This window comes from Budorcas taxicolor, chromosome 2, assembly GCF_023091745.1.
Source record: "Budorcas taxicolor isolate Tak-1 chromosome 2, Takin1.1, whole genome shotgun sequence".
In the NCBI taxonomy this organism is placed as follows: Eukaryota; Metazoa; Chordata; class Mammalia; order Artiodactyla; family Bovidae; genus Budorcas; species Budorcas taxicolor.
In genome coordinates this window covers 8,895,790-8,919,259 of record NC_068911.1, presented here as the reverse complement: position 1 = coordinate 8,919,259, position 23,470 = coordinate 8,895,790, and the positions used below count along the sequence as shown (strand labels likewise).

General features: G+C 46.4%; 1 protein-coding gene across 1 annotated transcript; it reads right to left on the bottom strand.

Annotated features, from left to right (window-relative positions):
- Nucleotides 1-454: 454 nt before the first annotated feature.
- On the bottom strand, nt 455-2,841 carry CCL24 (C-C motif chemokine ligand 24). The gene is made up of 3 exons (XM_052636219.1): nt 2,750-2,841; nt 2,163-2,280; nt 455-664 (listed from the first exon to the last, which is right to left on the bottom strand). The coding sequence occupies exons 1-3, from the start codon at nt 2,811-2,813 to the stop codon at nt 496-498; spliced, it is 351 nt and encodes a 116-aa protein (XP_052492179.1). The 5' UTR covers nt 2,814-2,841; the 3' UTR covers nt 455-495.
- Nucleotides 2,842-23,470: the final 20,629 nt, after the last annotated feature.

Sequence of the window (23,470 nt, the reverse complement as noted above, 5' to 3'; positions counted from 1 at the left end):
AGTAGGACATCCCAGGAGCATCCCCAACATGATAGAGAGCTACAGGTGTTGAGAGGTCAACCATCCCCAGACAGACAGAAAGAAAGACAGGCAGGCAGATAGCCTGGAGGCGTCACTACAAGACCAGAGGGCCCATCGGAGCCACCTGCAGACTAAGGCACAAACAGAATCTGTCTGCAGGTCAGGCCTCATGCACTGGGACTCCTATGCAACCTGTGAGTTGGAGAAGGGCCGGCTCCAGCTCAGAGGAAGGACAAAGGACTGCCATGCATGGCCCTGCTTCTGGGACCTTCTCTCCCCAGCTCAGGAAAAGCAAGAGGCTGGGATCCTTGGAGCCTTGGGTTTTTTAAATAAACTAGACGCATCCCCTGAGAATGATGGAAAGAAACGGCAACAGTAGTCCTTTGCCTACCACCGCTGGCTCACCAGGCCCCAAGCAGCCTGCCAGGAGGGGAGACCCAGGCCCAAGCTCAGGACTGGGGGCCAGGGCAGGGCTTAGATGAAGGTGCTGTTGGCTGGGTGTCTCCAGAAGGGGGCTGTAGGGCTCATCGCCCTGGTCCCAGTGGAGGCTTTCTTCTGCTTGGCATCCAAGTTCTTCATGTACTTCTGGACCCACGGCAACTTGGGGTTGCCACAGAACTTCTGGCCCTTCCGGGTGGTGAAGCTATGGGGAGAAGACAGGGCACCCATGAAGCCGGGCAGGGGGTGGGATCCTTTCCCTTCCTGAGGAGGGCACACGGAAGCCCAGAGAACATGCGCGGCCCCGGCCTCCTGGCAGGCTCTGAACACAATGTCTTCTCTCTGGGCGTTTGCATCCCTTTGTTTCAAAAACTTCATGTTCATGTTCAGTAACCTCTTTGTCAGATGGGGGAGCCCAGCCCTGCCTGCAGAGAACTCTGGGTCTGAAGGGAGAGACACAGTGTCTACGCACAGGGAATGAGAGGAGAAGTTGTACTGAAAACCCCCAAGACAAAAAGGCCTCCAGTTCACACGCTGTGCAAGGAAAGGTGGTCAATAAGGATGCCAGAGCTGGGAGGAGGCAGTGGAATGCCCTCTTCCAAGTCAGGGATGCCAGGCTGTGGAGCTGGGTCTGGTGCCAATGGAGAAAATTACCAACAATAATACAATGGTTTTCTTTAATCCCCCTCAAAGATGCAGACCAAATAAAGATTCAAAGTTTTAATTAACTTCCAGACTGATAAAAACAATTCTCTGAATTCTGTAAACCATTGCATAAATGCTTGCTTTTGGGGCTTCCCAGGTGGCACTAGTGGGTAAAGAACCTGCCTGCCAATGCAGGAGATGTAAGAGACGTGGGTTTGATCCCTGGGTTGGGGAGAGTCCCTGGAGAAGGGCATGGCGACTCACTCCAGTATTTCTACCTGGAGAATCCCATGGACAGAGTAGCTTGGCAGACTACAGTTCATAGGATCGTAAAGAGTTGGACACGACTGAGGTGACTGAGCATGCAAAATAATTTAAACAAGTGTTAGCAGCTTTAAAACAATTCACTACAAGGAAATGGTTATGCATAACAAATACTACCTTTTGGGTTAAGAAAAGATCACATTTCTGTGGCATGCTGCTGCTCTTTACGAAGTAAGCTCCCACTTGCTGTCTCACAACTCTGAAGTTTATTTCAGGACCTAAGTGACTTTGAGTAAGTCACTTTTCTAGCCTCAATTTCCCCCTGTCAAATGGGGATAATCAACTGCAGCTGATATAACGGCCGAGAGGGTTAGTTAGGGGAATGTTATATGCCCTGATGGATTTCCCTGGTGGCTCACTGGTGAAGAGTCTGCCTGCCAATGCAGGAGACACAGGTTCGATCCCTGGGTCAGGAAAGATCCCCTGGAGAAGGAAATGGCAATCCACTCCAGTAATCTGGCCAGGAAAATCCCATGGACACTAGCCTGGTCGGGCTACAGTCTGCGGTATGGCAAAGGGTAAGAAGAACTGAGCGACTACACAGCAACAACAAAAATATGCCCCAAAGGTAGCCTTGTATGTTTATGATGGTCAACTCTGAATCCTCTTGCTAGTCTCATGGTGAGGAAGCTGAGGCTCAGACAGGTGGGGTGACCTGTCCGGGATCACAGAGCAGGGCCCTCAGTGGGCCTGGAGGCTCGTCGCTCCCCGCTCCCCTCCTGAGTGGTACTCACATCACTCCTGCCTGGGGGCAGATGCTCCTGTTGGTAAGCTGGTAGCTTATCACTCGGCTCTCAGAAATTTTCTTGGAAATGAAGGTAATGCAACAGGAAGAGGGGAGTATCACGGAGTCTAGAAGACAGGAGAGAGAAGAGCCATGGTCTCTGCTAGCCTGCCCTAGACTCTGAGCTTCAGTAAGGGCCCATACCCTAAGGTCTTCCCTGGTTGCTCAGGGATAAAGAATCTGCCTGCAACATAGGAGCCGCAAGAGACACAGGTTGGATCTCTGGGTTGGGAAGGTCCCCTAGAGGAAGGCATGGCAACCCCACTCCAGTATTCTTCCCTGGAGAACCCCATGGACATAGGGGGCTGGCAGGCTAAAGTCCATAGGGTCACAAAGAGTCGGACATGACTTAAGCGACTTAGCATACCCGCACCCTGCATTGAACACCTCCAGTCCAGCCACTGGACTGCCCCCCTTCTCACCATTCCCCTGCAGACCAAGGCTGCTCGGTCCTCCACGCTCTGCTGTGCCATTCCAGTCATGCCCTTGGGACGGCTATCCTGGACAGGAGACCCAGGATGGGGTCAGAGGTCTTACCTGCAGGGGTGATGCACAGGGCCAAGAGCAGGAGGCTGGTTGCCATGGTCACGGGCCCTGCCATGTCCTGGAGAGTAGAAAGGGCAGCTCAGGGCTCAGTGCTGCGGGCAGGAGAACGGCTGGGACGAGAGCACTCGACCTACCCTCTGGCCCTTTTCAGGCAGCTAGGAGGAAACATCAGTTTATATAGCGGCCTCTCTTTGGGGAGCCTCCCCACCTCATTCAAAGTCCTAGAAGCTTCAGATCTCCAAAGGGGAAGTTGTTGCCAGCTGAGTCAGGGGTTATCCTGAGCACGCTAGGAAAGAGCTGGAAGAGGAGGGGATTCCCCCGCCAGGGTGCAGAGCAAACACATTGGATGCAGTCAGAAGGCTGATACGGAGCCTGGCTATGCTGGCCATTGCCTGTGGGACTCTGGGTCAGTCATTCGCCTCTCTGAGCCTCAGTTTCTTCATCTGAAAATGGGTAACGTTATCGTCCACTCATTCATTTAGCAGCTCTTATTAGGCACGTACCTTGTGCCAGGCTTCTAAGTGGGGAGGCACATAGAAGATCAAGTGCACAGTCAGCTATTGCAGGTGCTGGCGGAGCGGGCGTAGAGTCACATATCATTCATCTCCAGCCCCTCAGACCCCTTGCTCATGCTCATGCACACCACCTCTTGGTGACCTTGCCTTTCTAGCCCCCAAGCTGCCAGAGCTGCCTAGCCTGCAGGCTCTAGGAAAGTGGGGAGTGTCTGGAAACTTACATCCTAGGGGAAGCCCTTGACCAATGCTGGCTGGAGGGGTACAGACTCCAGGTCCAGTGTGATCTACACAGTTTCCAGTGTTCCTGTCGGGATTGAGTCAGTTTCTCTTTGTGAGACAAGGCTTGAGTGACTCCCTTCGGGGTCTGCTTCCCTTCTCCCCAGCTGGTTTCCCCTGGAAGCACTGTTGCATAAACCACTGGCCCATGAATCCTCATCTTAGGGTCTCCTTTAGGGACCCAAACCTGAGACAAGGGGACATTGGAAGGACTGGCTAGTTCTACAAGGAGGAAAGTAGGGGATGCCCTTGTGGAGGGTGTGAGGTTGGCTGTGCTGAGGTTTGGCGGATGAAAGGCAGTGGGGACTGTCCTAGAGCTTTGTAAGCCATAATACTCAGCTCAGTTGTCACACTGAATGGAACAGGATACCCACCCAACTCCATCCCCCATTCCTGGCTCCCAGCCTGGGACCCCATGTTTAGAGACTCTGGTCACTGCTGCTTCCTTTCCCAAATCTACTCCGTCCTCTCCATTCCATCTCTCACAGGAACAGCCAGCTTTCTCCAGCCTCTCCACTCTGGCCTTGCAAGAGCACACCTGTGGGGCATGACAGTGGCCCACATCACCTGGCTGATGGTGACCAGCTGTGTGTCTATGTCTCCCAGTCGACCATGAACACCTTGAGATCAATGTCCCATTTCCACCAAGTCCCGTGCAGGTCACCTTTTCCATGGCCTGTATTTGTAGAATGAATATATGATGGACCAACTCTGGGTCACTCTCTGGATCAGGGACTCCCATGGGATCACTGCCCAGCCCGACTGGGGTCAGTGGGTCCAAAGGGGAGGCACTCTGCAGGTGCTCTGATGGGGACAGGGCTGATGTTGGGGAAGGCCTTGATCAGCAGTGCCGTGTTGATGGAGTGAAAATTGCTGAGCACCCCACTCAGCTCCTCCCCAGCCAGCAGTGGCAACTCTCAGCTGACAGAGGATGGGAGCATTCAGTGAGAGCCCTTTTCATATGCAAGAGCTGTTCACAAGTCCATTTTAGGGCGCCCCTTCTAATCCTTGCTCCTCAGTGATTCAGAGGGGACAGCCTGCTGTCTGGGTTTCATGACTCAGGGGGCATTGGAAAGGGAAGTAGCACGTCAGAGAAGAGTGGGGACTGGACTGAGCAGGGTGGGAAGCCTTCGTGCACTGACCATGTGTTGCAACCAGAGTGGGATGGCAGAAGGTCATCTAGTGGGAGGGTTTGGCGTGGGGTGCCTCGCCCCGATTAGTTAACACCAATTACAGGCTTTCCCAAGACACTTCAAAAAAAAAAAAAAAACCCCACCCAAACACAACATGGTAAAACAAATACACTCCAATAAAAATTAGTTTTAAAAAAATAAAAGGCCAGTTCAAGACAAAACAAAACACGATACCCAGTCTCACTACTCTGTCTGGGGAAGCAGGTAAGGCAGGGATTACCAACCCATTTTACAAAGGGGAAAAATGAAATCTACAAAAGGTGACTGGACATCACCACAGAGACACTTACCCCGACTCCCAACACGGGGACCTGCATATTCCCGCTTCAAGTGGGGAATCCAACAGCCAGAGCAATTACTCAAAGTAAGAGAGGGATAAGTTGAAGGTTCCAAGAAAGAATAGAAAGAGATAACTAGAGAAAGAGAAGGAAGGCAGGAGGGCAAGACAGTGGATGCAAAGACTTGGGGAAGGAATCCATTCATTAAGACTACAAGCTCCCATTTCTGGGGTCCCAGGTTCTATCCCTGGTCCATGAACTGTGATCCCACATGCTGCAAGGTGGCCAAAAAGAAAGGGGGTTGCTCCGGGAAGCAACCAGGGCCCCTCCACTCCAGCTCAGACCCTGCCCCTTCCCTTGCTGTGCTTTGTCCATCTGAGAAGTGGGGGTGTTGGCCAGATCTGCGTTTCCCCAGGTGTGGCAGTCATACCACCACAGGTGATACAAGAATGGACGCTTTTCATTTTAATTTAAATATGCCTTGTTAGGGTCTCTCTATGATGAGGGGTTTTGTATTTATGACAGTGATAGAGAAAATATGAGTTGACTAAAAAAACTGAAGGCTGAAAGTCTCACAGTTGTGTCTGATTCTTTGAGATCTCATGGACTGTAGCCAGCCCAGCTTTTCTGTCCATGAAATTCTCCAGGCAAGAATACTGGAGTGGGTTGCCATTCCTTTTTCCAGGGGATCTTCCTGACCCAGGGATTGAAATCGGGCTTCCTGCATTGCAAGCAGATTCTTAACCAACTAAGCCACTTCTCCTTCATTGCAAGCAGATTCTTTACCAACTGAGCCACAAAAACGAAATAAAGCAAATCACAGAACAAATGGTAAATAAATATGACAGAAACAGAGGCAGTATATCTGAAATCTAAGAATATCTGAAGTCTGAGAAGCCTGGCCAAGGTCCTTGCTGAGGGCCTTTCCCCTCTGATGTTCAGAGGAGCTGGCCCTGGGGAGGAATTGGGCAGTTGGGGCGATCAGAGCTGTTCCTGGCAGGGAGCAGGCGGCAGTGGTCCTGCCCTCGTTAACAGTAGCCAGGGTGCTGTCCTGGTTGCCTCTCCTGGGTGAGCCACACCATGAGCGGCGATGTAGCTCAGAATTCGAAGGGAAGCTGGGCCAATGGACAGCGGCCAAATGGACGAGGGTGCTCCAAGGCACATCCTCATAAGAACTGACCAGAAGAGGTGAGCTCTTAGCTTGGACCAGAAACAACTTCCATACACGAAGACGTGTCCCAGCAAGAAAGAATGGGCCTTGATGACCCTAAGTGGTGCAAAAGCAGACCACAGACAAGGGTTATGATGCTCCGCTGGGGTGTGTGGGGTAGGAAAGGCGACCAGTGGAGCAGAGCCCCACTTGCCGATGAAACTGCTAAGTACTTTGAAGCCCTTGTCTGCATTAATTTTCCCCACCTTATAGGCAAGGAGACCGAAACTCCAAGGTTAGGAAAGGGGAGAGCTGGCATTTGAACTGAGTTCTACCTGAGTTCAAGGTTCAGGCGGTGCCTGTCACCAGGCAAGCTCAGCCTTGATCGTGTTGGCGGGGGGCCACTCAGTTTTGAGGTGCAGAGTCAGCGAGGTCAGATCTGTGGTCTCGAGTCAGGTTGGATCTACCGGCAGGTGTGATAGGAAGGGACTGGGGGCAGGGATCGGAGATTACGTAGCTTCCCAGGGTCAGGGGGCCGGGCAGGGGTCGAGAGGGCTTAACTGGCTCCACTCCACACATTAGACCGACCTGAGGTGCCTAGAGGAGAGGGCGATGCAGAATCTGGGTGTGACCCCTGGTGCGTCTGGAGCAGGGAATGGCAAACCACTTCAGTATTCTTGCCTTGAGAACCCCATGAACAGTATGAAAAGGCAAAATGATAGGCCAGGAGTTGGTGATGGACAGGGAGGCTTGGCGTGCTGCGATTCATGGGGTCGCAAAGAGTTGGACACGACTGAGCGACTAAACTGACCTGAACTGACCTGGTGCTTCCTGGATTGCGGTTAAGAAGCATCCACAGGTTTCGTGAGACCCACTTCATGGAAGTCAATCCGGAACCCATCTTTTAAAGCCCCTCCCAACTTGGAATAAACATTTTGCATCAGTTAAAAAAAAAAATAAAGCCACTCCCTAAACCCTGAGAAGACTGACCAGGAGCCATGGCTCAGAGGACCACCTTTCTTTTTTTTTTTTTTTAATTTTTACTTTATTTTACTTTACAATGCTGTATTGGTTTTGCCATACATTGACATGAATCCACCGTGGGTGTACATGAGTCCCATGGACCACCTTTCTAGACTGGAGTGTCACCTGCCAGGACTGAAATCTTAACTCAGCTGGGTGGCCAGTGTTACTTAACTCCTCCAAGCCTTAGCGTCCACACCTCGTCTATAAAATGGGACGTAGTGACAATATCTGCCTTGTAGGTTATTATGAGGACTCAGTAAGATAACTCATGTCAAGTGTCTGGCTCCCCATCTGGATAGATCAAATGCCCACAAAAAAGATGGTTATGTGTTTCCTTTATTTCCCAATAAATATTTATTATTGACTAAATGGCAGGTAAGTTCTAGGGACAAGGGATCCAGGAGTGAACACAACTCAGAAAGTTCATTTCTTCATAGAAAGACCATTCTTTCATTGGGAGATAATGTATCAAGTACAAAACAGTGATAATTGTATCTTATAATCTGCCAGGCAATGACATATAAAATGCCTTTTGTAAGGAGCCTTTTATAAACTCTTCATTGACTTGGAAGCATTAAAAATCTTACAAAAATATTGGCTTATTTACCAAAGGGGTAGTTCACTAAAGTGTATACCTATTAGAACGTTTCAACAAACAACAGGTGGTCATCTCATTTTGTTTAACTTGTTTACAAGCTGGTGAACTGACTAAGCAATCCGCAGGCTCTTCCAGTGACCTATCATGGCATTTAATCGAATCTTTACGATAATGACCCTATGGAGTAGATATCACTCATTTTGTTGCACAGAGGTGAAGTGACTTGTTCCTAGTCCCAGAGTCCCAGCTGAAACCTCAACCACCATGTAGGGTGTTAGAAATATAGGGGGAACGTGAGGGAGAAAAAAGGTTAAGAAAAAGAAGACAAATGGACAAGCTGATCTTAAAATTCAAGTGGAAGTGCAAGGAACTCAGAACAGCCAAAACAATCACGAAAAAGAAAGCAACGTTGGAGGACTGACACTTCCGGATTTCAAAATTTACTGCATCCTAAGGTAATCAAGATAGATTGATACTGGCATGAGGATAGATATGTAGATTAAAGGAACAGAGTTGAGAGTCCAGAAAGAAACCCTTACATTTACAGTCAATTGATTTTTGACAAGGGTGCAAAGTTCATTTGATCGGAAAGAACAGTCTCTCAACAGTTGTGTTGGAACAACTGGATATCCATAAGCAAATAAAGTGACACCCTTCTTCATACCACATAGAAGAATTAACTCAATATAGAGCAAAAATCTAAATGAAAGAGCTAAAACTATAAAACTCTTAGCCAGGCTCCTCTGTCCATGGGGATTCTCCAGGCAAGAATACTGGAGTGGGTTGCCATTCCCTCCTCCAAGGGACTCTTCCCAACCCTGGGATAGAACTCAGGTGGCCCACATTGCAGGCGGATTCTTTACCATCTGAGCCACCAGGGAGGCCCTTAGAAGAAAACATAGGTATAAATCGTTGTGACCTTGGATTAAGTAAACAGTTTCTTTGATATGACACCAAAAGCACAAGCAAGCAAAGAAAAAATAGGTAAGCTGGACTTCTTTAAAATTAAAAACTCTTGCGAATCAAAGCACACTTTCAAGAAAGTGAGTAGCCAACCCACATAATGAGAGAGAATATTTGGAAATTACCTGATAATTTTAGGATCAGTCCACAATACGAAGACAAAAAAAATCTAATTTTAAAATAAGCAAAGAATTTAACTAGGTATTTCTCCAAAGAAGACAGACAAATGTTCCATAACCACATGAAAAGATGCTCAACATCATTAGTCAATAGGGAAAAGCAATGAGCTATCACTTCACACCCACAAGGATGGCTATGGAAAAAAAAAAAACAACAACAGAAAATAAAAAGTGTTGCCAAGGAAATGGGAACCCTCATACATTACTTATGGGGAATGTAAGACGGTATAATTACTATGGAAAAATTTGGCAGTTCCTCAAAAAGTTAAACGTAGAGTTACAATATGACCCAATAACTTCATACCCTCACCCTCATCCTAGAAAACGGAAAACAAACATTCACACAGAGACTTGCCCCTGAACCTTCATAGCAACATTATTCATAGTAGCTGGAAAGTGGGAACACCCTGATGCCCCTCCAATGATAAATGGATGAGCAAGGGTGCAGTGGAATATGCCGCGGGAATTTATTCAGCCATGGGAAGGAGCGAAGTACCGATGTATTCATTATGTTAAATGACAGGCACCACAGTCCAGACACTATGATTCCATTGTAAGAAATGTTCAGAACAGGCGAATCCATAGGGACTCACAGCAATTACTGGCTGCTGGGGGCCTGGTAGGAGGAGAAAGTAGGGAGATACAGACTTCCTTCTGGAGGTGATGAAAACGTTCTAGAATTTAATAGTAGTGACGGTTGTGCAAGTTGTGAGTATGCCACTCACATGTATATTTTAAAGAAGTTAAAATGGTGAATTCTTATGTGATGTGGATTTTATCTCAATTAAAATTTAAAGGAGGGAATTCCCTGGCGATCTAGCGGTTAAGACTGGGTGCTCTCACCCCCACGGGCTCAGCTTCAATCCCTGGCAGGGAAACTAATCTCACAAGTCGTGCAGCACAACCCTCCCCGCCCCCCCCCCTCCCAAAACAAAGAAGCTGCTGAGGAAACCTTCCAAATGTTTGTTCAAATGGTGGCCCCTTGAAGGCTTCATTAAGGCCGCACCCAGTTTCAAAAATCTCGTCTATCTCCCTCACATGGCCTGACTTTCATCCAAGGGTCTGATTAATGAGAATGAAATCTGAGAGGGCACACAGGCAGGCAGGGAGTGGTGGGTTTTCCCCTGGCTCTCCCCGACCCTGGGCACACTTCCTGGCAAGCAGGCAGAAAAGGAAGCTTCCTTTGGCAGGGTCCGTGGCTGAGTCCTTAGAGAGATGAAGCTTTGAGGGCCTCCTTCTCTCTCTTTCCTCCCCTGACCCTCCTAAGGGACTTATATCCTTATATCCTAAGGGATATAAGAAGGGACTCCTTCTGTCCCTTCTTATATCAAAGCCTACTGTATAAAAAGGCAATAAAAGACACTCATTCCCTCTACACACAAGTGACTTTTAACAGCTTACAATGGGTTTCCCAGGTGGTGCTAGTAGTAAAGACTATACCTGTCAATGCAGGAGACTCAGAAGATGCTGGTTTGATCCCTGGGTCAGGAAGATCCCCTGGAGGAGGAAATGGCAACCCACTCCAGTATTCTGGCCCGGGAAATTCCAGGGACAGTGGAGCCTGATGGGCTACAGCCCATGGGTTCGCAAAGAGTCAGATGCAACTGATCAACTGAGCATACACACGCATGCACACAATAGCTTACAATAAGAGGAGTTTTTTGTATTTTAGGCCTCTGGAAATGAGGATCACGGAAGCCAGGTTTGTCCTTCTTGGAGAAGAGTGTTGAAAATATGCAAAGGGTGGGGGCACTTCCCTGGTGGTCCAGTGTTAAGAGTCTGCCTGCCCATGCAGGAGACACGGGTTCAATCCCTGATCCGGGAAGATCCCACATGCCGCAGGGCAAGGAAGCCTCTGTGTCACTACTACTGAGCCTGCACACTCTTGTGTTCCACCACAAGAGAAGTCCCTGCAAAGAGAGTAGCCCCCGCTCATGGCGATGGGAGAAAAGGCAGTGCAGCAATGAAGACCCAGCGCAGCCAACAATAAACAAATAAATAAACTGTTTTAAAAAGAGAATACGCAACGGGGGAAGGAGTGAGTGAGCCCAAGGGTGCTGAATCGAAAGCAGAGGTGTCCATGTAAATATCATCTTTCAGAAACGGTAGTACACCAGTAGTGATGAGCATACCTAGCAGATATTTCTCCTTGGAGAAATAAACGATTCCAGTGCTGGGTCAAAGAAAGCAGAAACTGGAATAGCCTTTTGGTGCCAGAAAGAAAGAAATTGCCCAAAGAATCATATGTCCAAAGGACACAGGAGCTAGCTTGCCGGAGCTCACACTGGCCAAGTCTGGGACAGTTGGATCAGTAATAGTGGATAGCGACGAGCTGAATAAAATAAGGATCAATCAGTTAACAAAGTTTGGGGTTGAATTTTTGTCTCCCTCCAAAAAATGAGTGTTGGGGTCCTAACCCCCAGAATCAAGATGGGACCTGATTTGGAGACAGAGTCTTCACAGAGGCAATCAAGTTAAAATGAGGTCATTCAGAAGAGATAAAATCCGATTTAACTGGTGTCCTTAGGCGTGCATGCAAGCTCAGTTGGTCAGTCCCGTCCGACTTTTTACTATCCCATGGATTATAGCCTCCAGGCTCCTCTGTCGGTGGGATTTCCCAGGCAAGAACACTGGAGTAGGTTGCCATCTCCTCCTCCGGAGATCTTCCCCACCCAGGGATCAAACCTGCATCTCCTGCATGATAGCCAGATTCTTGACCACTGAGCCACCCCTGAGCTTCCTCCATCCATGGGATTTTACAGGCAAGAATACTGGAGTGGGTTGCCATTCCCTTCTCCAGGGGGATCTTCCTGATCGAACCTATGTCTCTTGCATTTCCTGCATTTGAAGGCAGATTCTTTACCCCTAGTGCCACCTGGGAAGCCCCTTTCTGAGCTCTTACCTGATCTTTTATTATTCCCATTTCACAGGTGAGGAAACTGAGGCTCAGAGAGGTTAAATGACCTACTCAAGCCCCAGAGCCGTGATGCAGCAGGACTGGTCCTCCACCTTCCGGTGAAGAACCACGGTACGAGGCTCCATCAGCTCTCTCCTGGATTCCTGCCCCGACCTCCTAACTGAAGGTGGCTGAAGACAGAGTGTCTGGGGTGGAAAGTGAGGGAGATGCGGGAAGGAGCCAGGAGGATGGATGGGCACTGGGGTGGGACATGCAGAGTATCAGGGGAGAGAAGGCTGGGGGTATCACTGCTATCCCTGGTACCCTCCTCACCCATTACCCAACACACACACAGTCCCAAAGGACTGGGAGCAGGGGATGGTCCTGGGAGCCACTTACCTGGAGGTGACAAAGTGACAAGTCGTAGCACCAAGTCTAGAAATATGTCCCCTCTCCTCTCATGTCTGGGAGAATAGGTGGGGAGGAGGGGCCTCGAGGGCAGGGAGGGGATCCTCCTGTACATTTCATTTTTGCTTGGCTTGGAAACTCAAAAGCCCAAAGTTCACGAGGACATCTGAGAACATGCCTTCATTGCATCGCAGGGTAAGTGGGGGTGAGTGCTCGGGTGAGAGGCCGGCCCACTGATAGACCGTGGGAGCTCTTTGACGGGGCGGTCATCTCCTCACATACCCTAAGCCCCATCCCGGAAGGGAAGTGGCCCTGGGCAGTGCAATGGGAGACAGGTGACAGCTATGAAGCACCTTGCCCTTTGATCTCTTGATGGGAGGACTTCCCAGAACTCAACTTATTTTACTGGGCTGTGAAAAAAATTGCTGTTGTTGAGTCACTAAGTCTCGTCTGACTCTTTGCTATCCCGTGGACTATAAGCCTGCCAGGCTCCTCTCTCCATGGGATCTCCCAGGCCAGAATACTGGAGTGGGTTGCCATTTCCTCCTCCAGGGGATCTTCTTGACCCAGGGATCGAGCCCAAGACCCTGCATTAGCAGGCAGATTCTTTGCCACTGAGGCACATTTGGAAAGTGAATATGAGGTAATCTCAAAGGCAAATAAATAGTTAATAGAGATGAAGGTGTCAACTGGCAAGCATCAGGGTAAAAATAAAGGCCTGTGGCCAAGGCTGGGGGCAGATAAAAGACCGCGTGGTGATGATCCACACAAACAGGCCCGGGGGGTGCGGTGCTAACAGAGAGGTAGGATGGAGTAAGAAATGTTTCCTAGCTAGAGATGTTCACGTCTCGATTCCTCCCCAAGAATGGTTTTTATGCCTTCAAGAGAAGAAAGGTAAAACAAATATCATATATTAATGCATATATATGGGATCTAGAAAAATGGTACTCATGAACTGATTTGCAGGGCAGGAATAGAGAGGCAGATGAAGGGAACAGACTTGCGGACCCAGGGTGGGAAGGAGAGGGTGGGATGAATTGAGAGAATAGCGTCAGCGTATATACACTACCATGTGTGAAATAGTCAGCCGAGAGGAAGCTGCTGTATAGCACAGAGAGCTCATTTTGGTTCTCTCTGTTGGCCTAGATGGGTAGGAAGGTTCAGAGGATGGAGGCTCAAGAGGGAGGGGATATATGTAAACTTGTAGGTGATTCATGTCGTTGTACAGCAGAAACTAACACAACTTTGTAAAGCAATCATACTCCAATTAAAAATAAAATTTAAAAAAATTCCAAAATATTCACATTGGTTACTTCTAACTCCAGGAATTTAAAATAATTTTTTTTCTACATTTCCTGAAAAGAAAAAGAAGAAAGGAGAAACAAAATTAACCTTCATCTTTAACAAAAGTGAATAAAATAAACTGCATTGAGTCTTTCAGCAAACACACACCACCAATATGTAAGATGTTTGTTTCCAACTGAAACAGGGTTAGGAAATATTATGTAATGAATCAAAAATCTAATTGTAGGCCTGTTTATTGATGATATATTTAAATATACTGGTAACATAGGATTCTTGGCCAAGGAATAAAAACTAAAGATATCATTATGTCAGTGGCTCAGTGCATAAAATGAACTCAAAAATAAGAACTATTAAAGTCTCATAAATTGAAAATAATCCTTCTTGCAGTATGAATTGATGCATTCACTCTATTTGTTTTTATCATACATCAAGCTTATAGTAGGGAATCCTTCGTGGCTCAGACAGTAAAGAATCCACCTGCAATGCAAGAGACCTGGGTTCAATCCCTGGGTCAGGAAGATCCCTTGGAGAAGGGAACAGCAACCCACTCCAGTATTCTTGCCTGGAGAATTCCATGAACAGAAGAGCCTCATGGGCTACAGTCCATAGTGTTGCAAAGACACAACTGAGCAGCTAACACACATGCTTATAGCATCGGAGGCCAGAGCTCAACTTAATGGAAGCAGGAGCAGAGAGAGTGGTACTGCTAACCAGCTAGCCCAGGCTGCCTAGTGAACTGGGACAACTCCAACCCAAAGGGAACTAGAAGGTCCCCTTGCATGTCTCAGAGTCAGAGCTACCACCTGGCTTTCCCAATGGCTCAGATGGTAAAGAATCCACCTGCAATGCAGGAGACGCAGGTTCGATCCCTGGGTCGGGAAGACCCCCTGGGGTACGAAATGGCAACCCACTCCAGTATTCTTGCCTGGAGAATTCCATAGACAGAGGAGCCTGGTGGGCTACAGTCCCTGGAGTCGCAAGGAGTTGGATAAAACTGAGCATACAGGCACATTGTTAGGTCTTAGACACTGGAGGTCCCAGGAAGACAGAAGCAGGGGTCAAGAGGTAAAGCTCCACAAAGGAAGATATTAGTAGTGGCCAGAGCCATATAGAGACAAATCTGCCCATCTTGGATGGTATCGAGATCCCCAACAAGTGGGCCATGCAAGCACTTCTTGGCAGACCTCCCTAGTAGGAAATTCAAGCTTTAGATGAAGAAGTCCCATTTAGCTCTGAGGTTCTGGGATCCAGGGAAGGACCCATTTCAGACTCAATGCCACTAGAACTCGAAGTCCAGTGCAAAGACAAACACACAAATGAATAATTACACTTGAGCATGAAAAGGTATAGGAAGCAGAGAGATTAAGAGCATGCACTTTAGAGGTAATTTAGGTGGCGGTTCAGATCCTGGCTCTGTGGGCCTCGATTTTGTCATCTGTGAAGTGGGGATGAAACCCTTTGCTTCCCAGGGGTATTAGGAGAAGAGAGTGAACCATTAGCTGTACATAATGTTCCTGGCAGGGCGCCTGACCTGCAATAAATGTTAACAAGGGGGAGTCATCGCTAGTGCTGAGCACCTGCCAGGCACAAAGGGACAAAGGGCTCTGGGAGCACAAAGGAATACATGGCTCTATGTGGGGGATGGGGAAGCTTCAGGAAAAAAAGGCAGCCAACTTCTGGGTATATATTTGGAGAAAACTGTAATTTGAAAAGACACACATATATCCCAATGTTCACTGTAGCACTGTTTACAATAGCCAGAACATGGAAGCAACTTAAATGTCCATTGACAGAGGAACGGATAAAGAAGATTTGGTACATATATACAATGGAATATTACTCAGCCATAAGAAAGAATGAAATAATGCCATTTGCAGAGACACGGATGGGCCCAGAGATTGTCATACTGAGTGAGGTAAGTCAGACAGAGAAAGACAAATACCATATGGTATCGGTTTTATGTGGAATCTAAAAAAACATGGTACAAATGAGCCTATTTATAAAACAGAAATAGAGTCACAGATGTAGAAAGCAAAATTATGATTACCAAGGGGGAAAGGGAGAAGGATAAATTGGGAGATTGGGATGACATATGCACACGATATATAAAATAGATAATAAGGGTCTACTGTTTAGCCCAGGGAGCACTACCCCAATACTCTGTAACGACCTATATGGGGAAAGAGTCTAAAAAAAGGAGTGGGTATATGTACACATATAACTGATTCACTGCGCTGTACACCTAAAACTAACACAACTTTATCAATCAACTATACTCCAATAAAAATTAATTAATTATAAAAAAGGCAGCAGGAACTCCCACAGGACAAGGGGGGTCAAAGGTATTCTAAGCCAATGGGAAGCCTGGTGAGCAAGGGATTGACTGAGTTCTGGAAGGTGATGAGAGGAGCTGGGGTTGGGAGGTTGGCAGCAGAGATAACACAAACATACCTCAATGGTCTTGCCCCGGATGCAGCTCCTGTATTGTTCCTTAACATCCAGTCAAGTCACCACTGTCCCCTTCCCCATATCTAATAATGTCTCTAATTTTTTTTTAAACTTTTTATTTTTACTTTATTTTACTTTATAATACTGTATTGGTTTTGCCAATTTGCCAATTTTGTTGATTGAACCTATTTCACTCCCAGACCCACCTGTTCCCTCTCAACCCCATCCCACTGCCCCCCAACTTGTCTTCGTCCCATCTGTTCTGCACACAGATTCGAGAAATCTCCTACAGTGTAAACCGCCCGGCCCACTCCCCTGCCTAGAATTCTTCACTAGGACCCCATCACCAACAACTACACTTTCAACCATTCCATCATCTCCAGAATGTTTACCCACCACCCAATCTATCTTATACCTAATTGAAATTGAGTTCATCCAAAAATATCCATGACCAAGTTCCCCAGCAGTCCAGTGGTTAGGACCTGGTGCTCTCACTGCCAAGGGCCTGGGTTTGATTCCTAGTCAGGCCACTAAAATCCCTGAAGCTTCGTGTACAGTCAAAAAAAAGAAAAGAAAAAAGCACACGCACACACACACAATCCTTGAAATCACAGATTTAATGTCCTGGCTGTATTTTTTTCCAATATGCATTGAAATAAACCCACAAATATTAAAGTAAACCAGGAGTGAGTATGTATGTGTGTGTGTGCATGTGTGTGTGTGTGTGTGTGTGAAACTATTCATGGTCTGCCCATATCCCCTAGTTCTTATCAATTCAGGGTACGTGGCCGGGCTTCCATCTGCCAGTACCTGGCTGACTCTGCCCCCTGAGGTCAGGCTGACCTGCTGGGGAAGGGAACTTAGAATTTCCAATGAAGTGACTGATACCAACACCAGTGATTATCAGCAAATACCTTGGCAGCTCTTGGTTGACAGACAGGTGAGATGCAGCCCAGTGATGCCCTGGTAAGTCTTTCACTGGCTCTGAGAGGAAAGCTTTGTTTTGCAACATTTGCTCATTCCTATGATGTAAATGGGCTTCCCTGGTGGCTCAGTGGTAAACGTGGGTTGGATCCCTGGGTTGGGAAGATCCCCTGGAGAAGGAAATAGCAACTGACTCAGGTACTCTGGCCTGGGAAATCCCACAGACAGAGGAGCCTGTAGGGCTACAGTCCATGGGGTTGCAAAGAGTCAGACATGACTTAGTGGCTAAACGATAACAACACATGATGTAAATACTCCTCACATGCCTGATCCCAAGCTTTCAACCTGAACATGGAGTTGGGAAGAGATGCTGTCCCAGGTGGGATGAGCTAGCTTTGGTGTACCACTGGGCGGAACCCAGATCGAGGACTTAGGGGACTCATGGCCCTTAAGTCCTGGGAGATGCAAGGAGGGGAAACAGTGGTATTGAGAGGGAGGCTGGAAGGTATTTACTAACCGGAGGCTCACCGAAAGCAAGTGGGTGCAAGAGGAAGGGAAGGCCTCTGGGCATGCGCACAGGGTCCCTCGGATGGGCCACAGCTAAGGATGCCACGCCTAAGAAGGCAATGCTTCCCCAGGCTTGCGGACAGGAAGCCCTAGCCACCAAGTTTTCCTGTCTTGCCCAAGGCCAGGTCCCATCCTTCTCTTGCAGAAAGAGCTCCTGATTGAAGTCAAGCAAGGATCAGATTCTGCTGACCACAAAAGCTCACGGCCAAGGACCTCAGTAAAAGGAGAAGTGAAAGGGTATTCTTCCTGAAGGATTATCACAGCTGGATTTCTTCCCCAAGACAGAAAGAAACTGAGGCTGGAGCCACAGAGGCTCCTTCACTGGGCTGCCCAAGGATATTGAAGAGGTGGGTCTGGGATCAGACACACTCTTCCCACTTGCTTGACTCCAAATCTCGTGGGATTGGTTGGAATCATCGGAAATCTTATGCTTCTGGTATGTACTTGCTTGTCTTACATCCTGGAACCAGTAGGAGGCTTGAATGACAGAGTTATAAGCGCACTTTGCAAATTGCAAAGCAAGAGTAGAAATGAGTGATGGAATTATTGTGATGTCCAGTCCATCCAAGACCCATGGGCTCAGTGGCTCAAGCCACAGAAGAAAGTCCTTGTTGGGTTGGGTAATTAGTTACCCAGCAAGTTTGGGGAGTCTGAAGGAGATGGGGTTCTAAATGAGCTTCTGGGAGAGATGGGAGGCACCAAAACAGATAATGGCACTGAGAGAGGAGATGGGAAGAGTCTCCGCACAAACCACTCTGCCCATGAACCCCCTCTGTCCTCAGGAGGCTTACAACCTCAGCAGGAAGACAGGGCACATGAGAAAGCCCACTTTGCTCATCTTTCCCCTGGGTTCTGCCACCAAGGATCTTAACAAATGGCTTCTTACAAGGAATGATTTCCTGATGGACAGAGTCTCCCAGAATACGATGATGCCAAGAGGAGACGCTGTCTGCACAGCATGAGCAGTTCTATTTTGCAGTCTTGCAGCAACATGGGAAGACACTGGACCAAGAGTTGATAGATTCTGATTTCAGCTCTGCTACTTAGCGGCTTAGTGAGAGCAGCTGCTGCTGCTGCTGCTGCTAAGTCGCTTCAGTCGTGTCAGACTCTGTGTGACCCCATAGACAGCAGCCCACCAGGCTCCCCCATCCCTGAGATTCTCCAGGCAAGAACACTGGAGTGGGTTGCCATTTCCTAAAGTGAAGTTGCTCAGTCGTGTCCTACTGTTAGCGACCCCATGGATTGCAGCCTACCAGGCTCCTCCATCCATGGGATTTTCCAGGCAAGAGTACTGGAGTGGGGTGCCATTGCCTTCTCCTTAGTGAGAGCAGACAATTCACTAATTCTCCCTGAACCCCAGTTTTCCCACCTGTAAGATGGGCATGGAGATCTCCACCCTGTTTGCCAGCCCAAAAGCATTGTCAAAGACTTAGCTGAGTTAGTAAGTGTGAGATGTGTGTGTGTATTTAGTTGTTCAGTTGTGTCTGACTTTCTGTAAACCCATGGACTGTAGCCCACCAGGCTCCACTATCCAGAGGATTCTCCAGGCAGGGATACTGGAGTGGGTTGCCATTCCCTCCTCCAGGGGATCTTCCCAACCCAGGGATCAAACCCATGTCTCCTGTGTCTCCTGCATTGCAGGTGGAGTCTTTACCATCAAGGGGGAGCCCACTCTTTGGCAGGAACATACCAAATTCTAGAATCCCAGAAGGAAGGCAGGTGTTCAGCATAAACCATATTGCTTGAACGGATGTTCTGGCCAGAATGAATCTTCCTTATCTAGTTAACCATTGACTAGGAAAACACTCCAAGGACCAGGCTTCCCAGGTAGCACTAATGGTAAAGATCCCGTCTATCAATGCAGGAGACGTAAAAGATGCAAGTTCGATCCCTGGATTGGGAAGATTCCCCTGGAGGAGGGCACGGCAACCCACTCCAGTATTCTTGCCTAGAGAATCCCATGAATAGAGGAGCCTGGCGGGCTACAGTCCATGGGGTCACAAAGAGTCGGACAGGACTGAAGTGACTTAGCATGCATGCGCTCCAAGGACCAAGTTCCCATATGCCAACCAAAGACCAAGCAGGTCTTTCTAAGGCTAGGTCTAAGGATAGGCTGACTATGCTATGAATAACTCTTTTCTGCACAGGACTAAATATTCCAATTAAAAGACAGAGGTTGTCAGACTGGATAAAAGAGCAAGACTCCACTACATACTGTCAACGAAAGATGAATTTTAAATATAAAGACACAGAGAGGTTGAAAATAAATAGATGGGGGAAGACATATAAATATAAGGAGGGACATTTTATGATAATTCATCAGGAAGATATAGCAATTATAAATATGTATATGCCTGCTAATAGAGTTTAAAGATACATGAAGAAAAGGACTTCCCTAGCGGTCCAGTGGTTAAGACTCTGCGCTACCAGTGCAGGGAACATGGGTTTGATTCCTGGTCAAGGAACTAAGGTCCTGCATACAGTGCAGAACAGCCAAAGAAATAAAAATAAATCAAAGACACATACGGAAAAATTGCCAGAATTAAAGAGAGGAAAAGACAGATTCACAATTATAGTTGGAGATTATAACACAGTTCTCTCAGTAATTGATAGAAGAAGTAGATTCAAAATCAGTATGGACATAGAAGTTCTGAATAGCTTTGACCTAACTGACATTTATAGACCTCTACCTTCAACAAAGGCAGAATATATTTTTTCCCAAATACATATAATATGGCTATTGAAATACACAATGTGCTTGGCCAATTTCTCAGTACATTTAAAAAAAAAAAAAAACTGAAATACGGGCTTCCCTGGTGGTACAGTGGTTAAGAATCTGCCGGCCAATGAGGGGGACAAGGGTTCAATCCCTGGGCTGGAATGGTCCTACATGCCTTGGGGCAGCTAAGCCCATGTGCCACAACTACTGAAGCCTGAACAACCAGAGCCCTTGCTTTGCAACAGGAGAAGCTACAAAGATGGGAAATCATGCATCACAAGTAGAGAGTAGCCCCCACTTGCTGCAACGAGAAAAAGCCGGCTTGCAGTAAGGAAGACCCACAGCAGCCAAAAATAAATGAATTTTTAAAAAACTGAAATATTAAAAACTGACATTTTCCTCTGACCAAAATGGAATTAAATTAAAACCAGTAATACCAAATCTATGAAAATGTGTTTGGAAATTAAACATCACGTTTCTTAATAATCCGCAGATTAAGGAAGGAATTACAGGGGGAGCTTAGAAAAGATTTCAAATTGGGTAATAATGAAAATACAACATATTAAAAGTTGTGGGATTCAACTAAAACAGTGATTAGAGAGAAATTTATAGTTGTTAATGCTTATATTAGAGGGAGAGGGAAAGGTTTCAAATCGGTGAACCAGATTTTTATCTTTAGAAGCTAGAAAAAGATTACAAAGATTAATCCAAAGTAAACAAAAGGAAGCAAATAATAAAAATAAAAGCAAAAATCAATCAAATAGAGAACAAATGTAGAGTAAAGTAACAAAGCCCAAAGTTGCTCATTAGAAAGATTAATAAAATTATTAATAATTCTAGCTAGGTGGATAAAGAACAAAAGAGATGTTCTCACTGCAGATTCTATACATATTAAGAACATAAGGAAAATAACCAATGGGTCAGAAAAGACATAACAAGGAACATTAGAAAACACTCTGAGATGAATGAAAATGAAAACATACTATACTTAAGCTTATGGGTTGCCACTAAAGCAGTGCTTACAGGGAATAATGCGCATAACTATTTGTCAACAAAATGGATAACTTAAGCAGAATTGACACATTCATAGAAGGACACAGACTACCAAAACTGACTCAAGAATAATCTGAAACTCTGAATAGGTTTATGACAAGAGATTGAATTAGTAATCAAAAGCCACCCACGAGGAAAAGCTGAATCCCAGATGACTTCACTGGTGAATTCCACCAAACATTTAAAGAAGAAGTAATATCAATTCTTCAAAAATTCTTCCAAGAATAGAAAATGAGGAAACACTTTCCAACCCATTCTATAAGGCCAGTATCAGCCTGCTACTAAAATCAGACAAAATTATCACAAGAAAAGAAAATTGCATACCAATATCTCTTATAAATATAGACACAAAAATTCTCAACAAAATGCTAGCAGGCTGAATCTAGTAGCATAAGAAAATTATTATACACCATAACCAAGCAGGACTTATCCCAAAAAGCCAAGGTTGTTTTAACATAAAAGATTAATCAATGTAATACACCGTATCAATAGAATAAAGGGCAGAAACACGATCATCTCATAAATGCAGGAAAGGCATTTGACAAAACTCAACACCTCCGTGAAAAACCACTCAAAACCTAGGCAGATAGTTCCCCACCTGCTAAAGGGCATCTACAAATAACCCACAGTTAACAATGTACTTAATAGTGAAAGACTGAATGCTTTCTCCCTAAGATCAGAAACAACCAAGGGTGTCTATTCTCATCACTTCTAGTAGACATTTTGCTGGAGGTTCTATCCAGGGCAACTTGGCAAGAAAAAAAAAAAGGCATCCAGATTTGAAATCAAGAAATAAAACCATCTCTATTTGTGGATTACATGACATTGTATATAGAAAACCCTAAATAACACAAACACACACACACACACGCAATTAGAGCTAGTAAATGAGTTCAGGATACAAGAGCAATATTTTAAAAGTTATATTTCTGGGAATTTCTTGCTGGTCCAGTGGTTAGGACTTCACCTTCACTGCCAAGGGCACAGGTTCAATCCCTGGTTGGGGAGCTAAGGTCCCACAAGCTGCATGGTATGTCCCGGGGGCGGGGGGAAGATTATTTATTTCCACACACTAGGAGTGAACAACCTGAAAATGAAATTAAAAAACAATTCCATTTACAATAGCATCAAAAAGAATACAATAACCAGGAATACATTTAACCAAGGAGATGAATGAATTATATACTGAAAGCTACAAAATACTGGTTTTTTTTTAAATTTTATAAAACATTGTTGAAAGAAATTCAAAATTACCTAAATAAATGGAAAAACATTCCATGTCTATGGGTTGGAGACTTATTATTGCTATGATGACAACATTCCAGAAGTTGATTTACTAGCAGAATACCAGGTGGCTTTTTTGCAGAAATTGACAAGCTGACTCTAAAGTTCATATGGAAATTCAAAGGGCCCAGAATAGCCAAAAAGGAAGAAAAAAATTGGAGGACTAACACTTCCTGATTTCAGAATTACTACAAACCAATCAAGATAGTTTGATACTGGTATAAAGATCAATGTAAAGATCAGTGGAATAGAACTAACAGCCCAGAAATAAATCGTCATATTTACAGTCAAGGGCTTCCCTGGTAGCTCAGCTGGTAAAGAATCCACCTGCAATGCACGAGACCCCGTTTCGATTTCTGGGTTGGGAAGATTGCCTGGAGAAGGGATAGGCCTATGCACTCTGGTATTCATGGGCTTCCCTGGTGGCTCAGATGGTAAAGAATCTGCCTGCAAGGTGGGAGAACTGGATTCGATCCCTGGGTTGGGAAGATCCCCTGGAGGAGGGCATGGCAACCCACTCCAGTATTCTTGCCTGGAGAATCCCATGGACAGAGGAGCCTGGCGGGCTACAGTTGACAGGATCGTAAAGAGTGGGACACAACTGAGCGACTAAGCATATAGCACACTTACAGTTAACTGATTTTTGACAAAAGTACCAAGTCTATTCAATGGGGAAGAACAGGCTTTTCAACAGACGATGCTGGGACAGCTGGCTATCCACACGCAAAAAGAAATTGAACGCCTACCTCATACTATATGCAAAAACTAACACAATGAATCAGAAACCTAAACACGAGAGCTAACACTATGAAACGTAGGAAGGAAACATAGGGGTAACTCTCCTGGATTTGGCAACGGAGTTTTCAATATGACACGAAATGCACAGGGCTTCCGTGGTGGCTCAGCGGTAAAGAGCCAGCGCAGGAGACA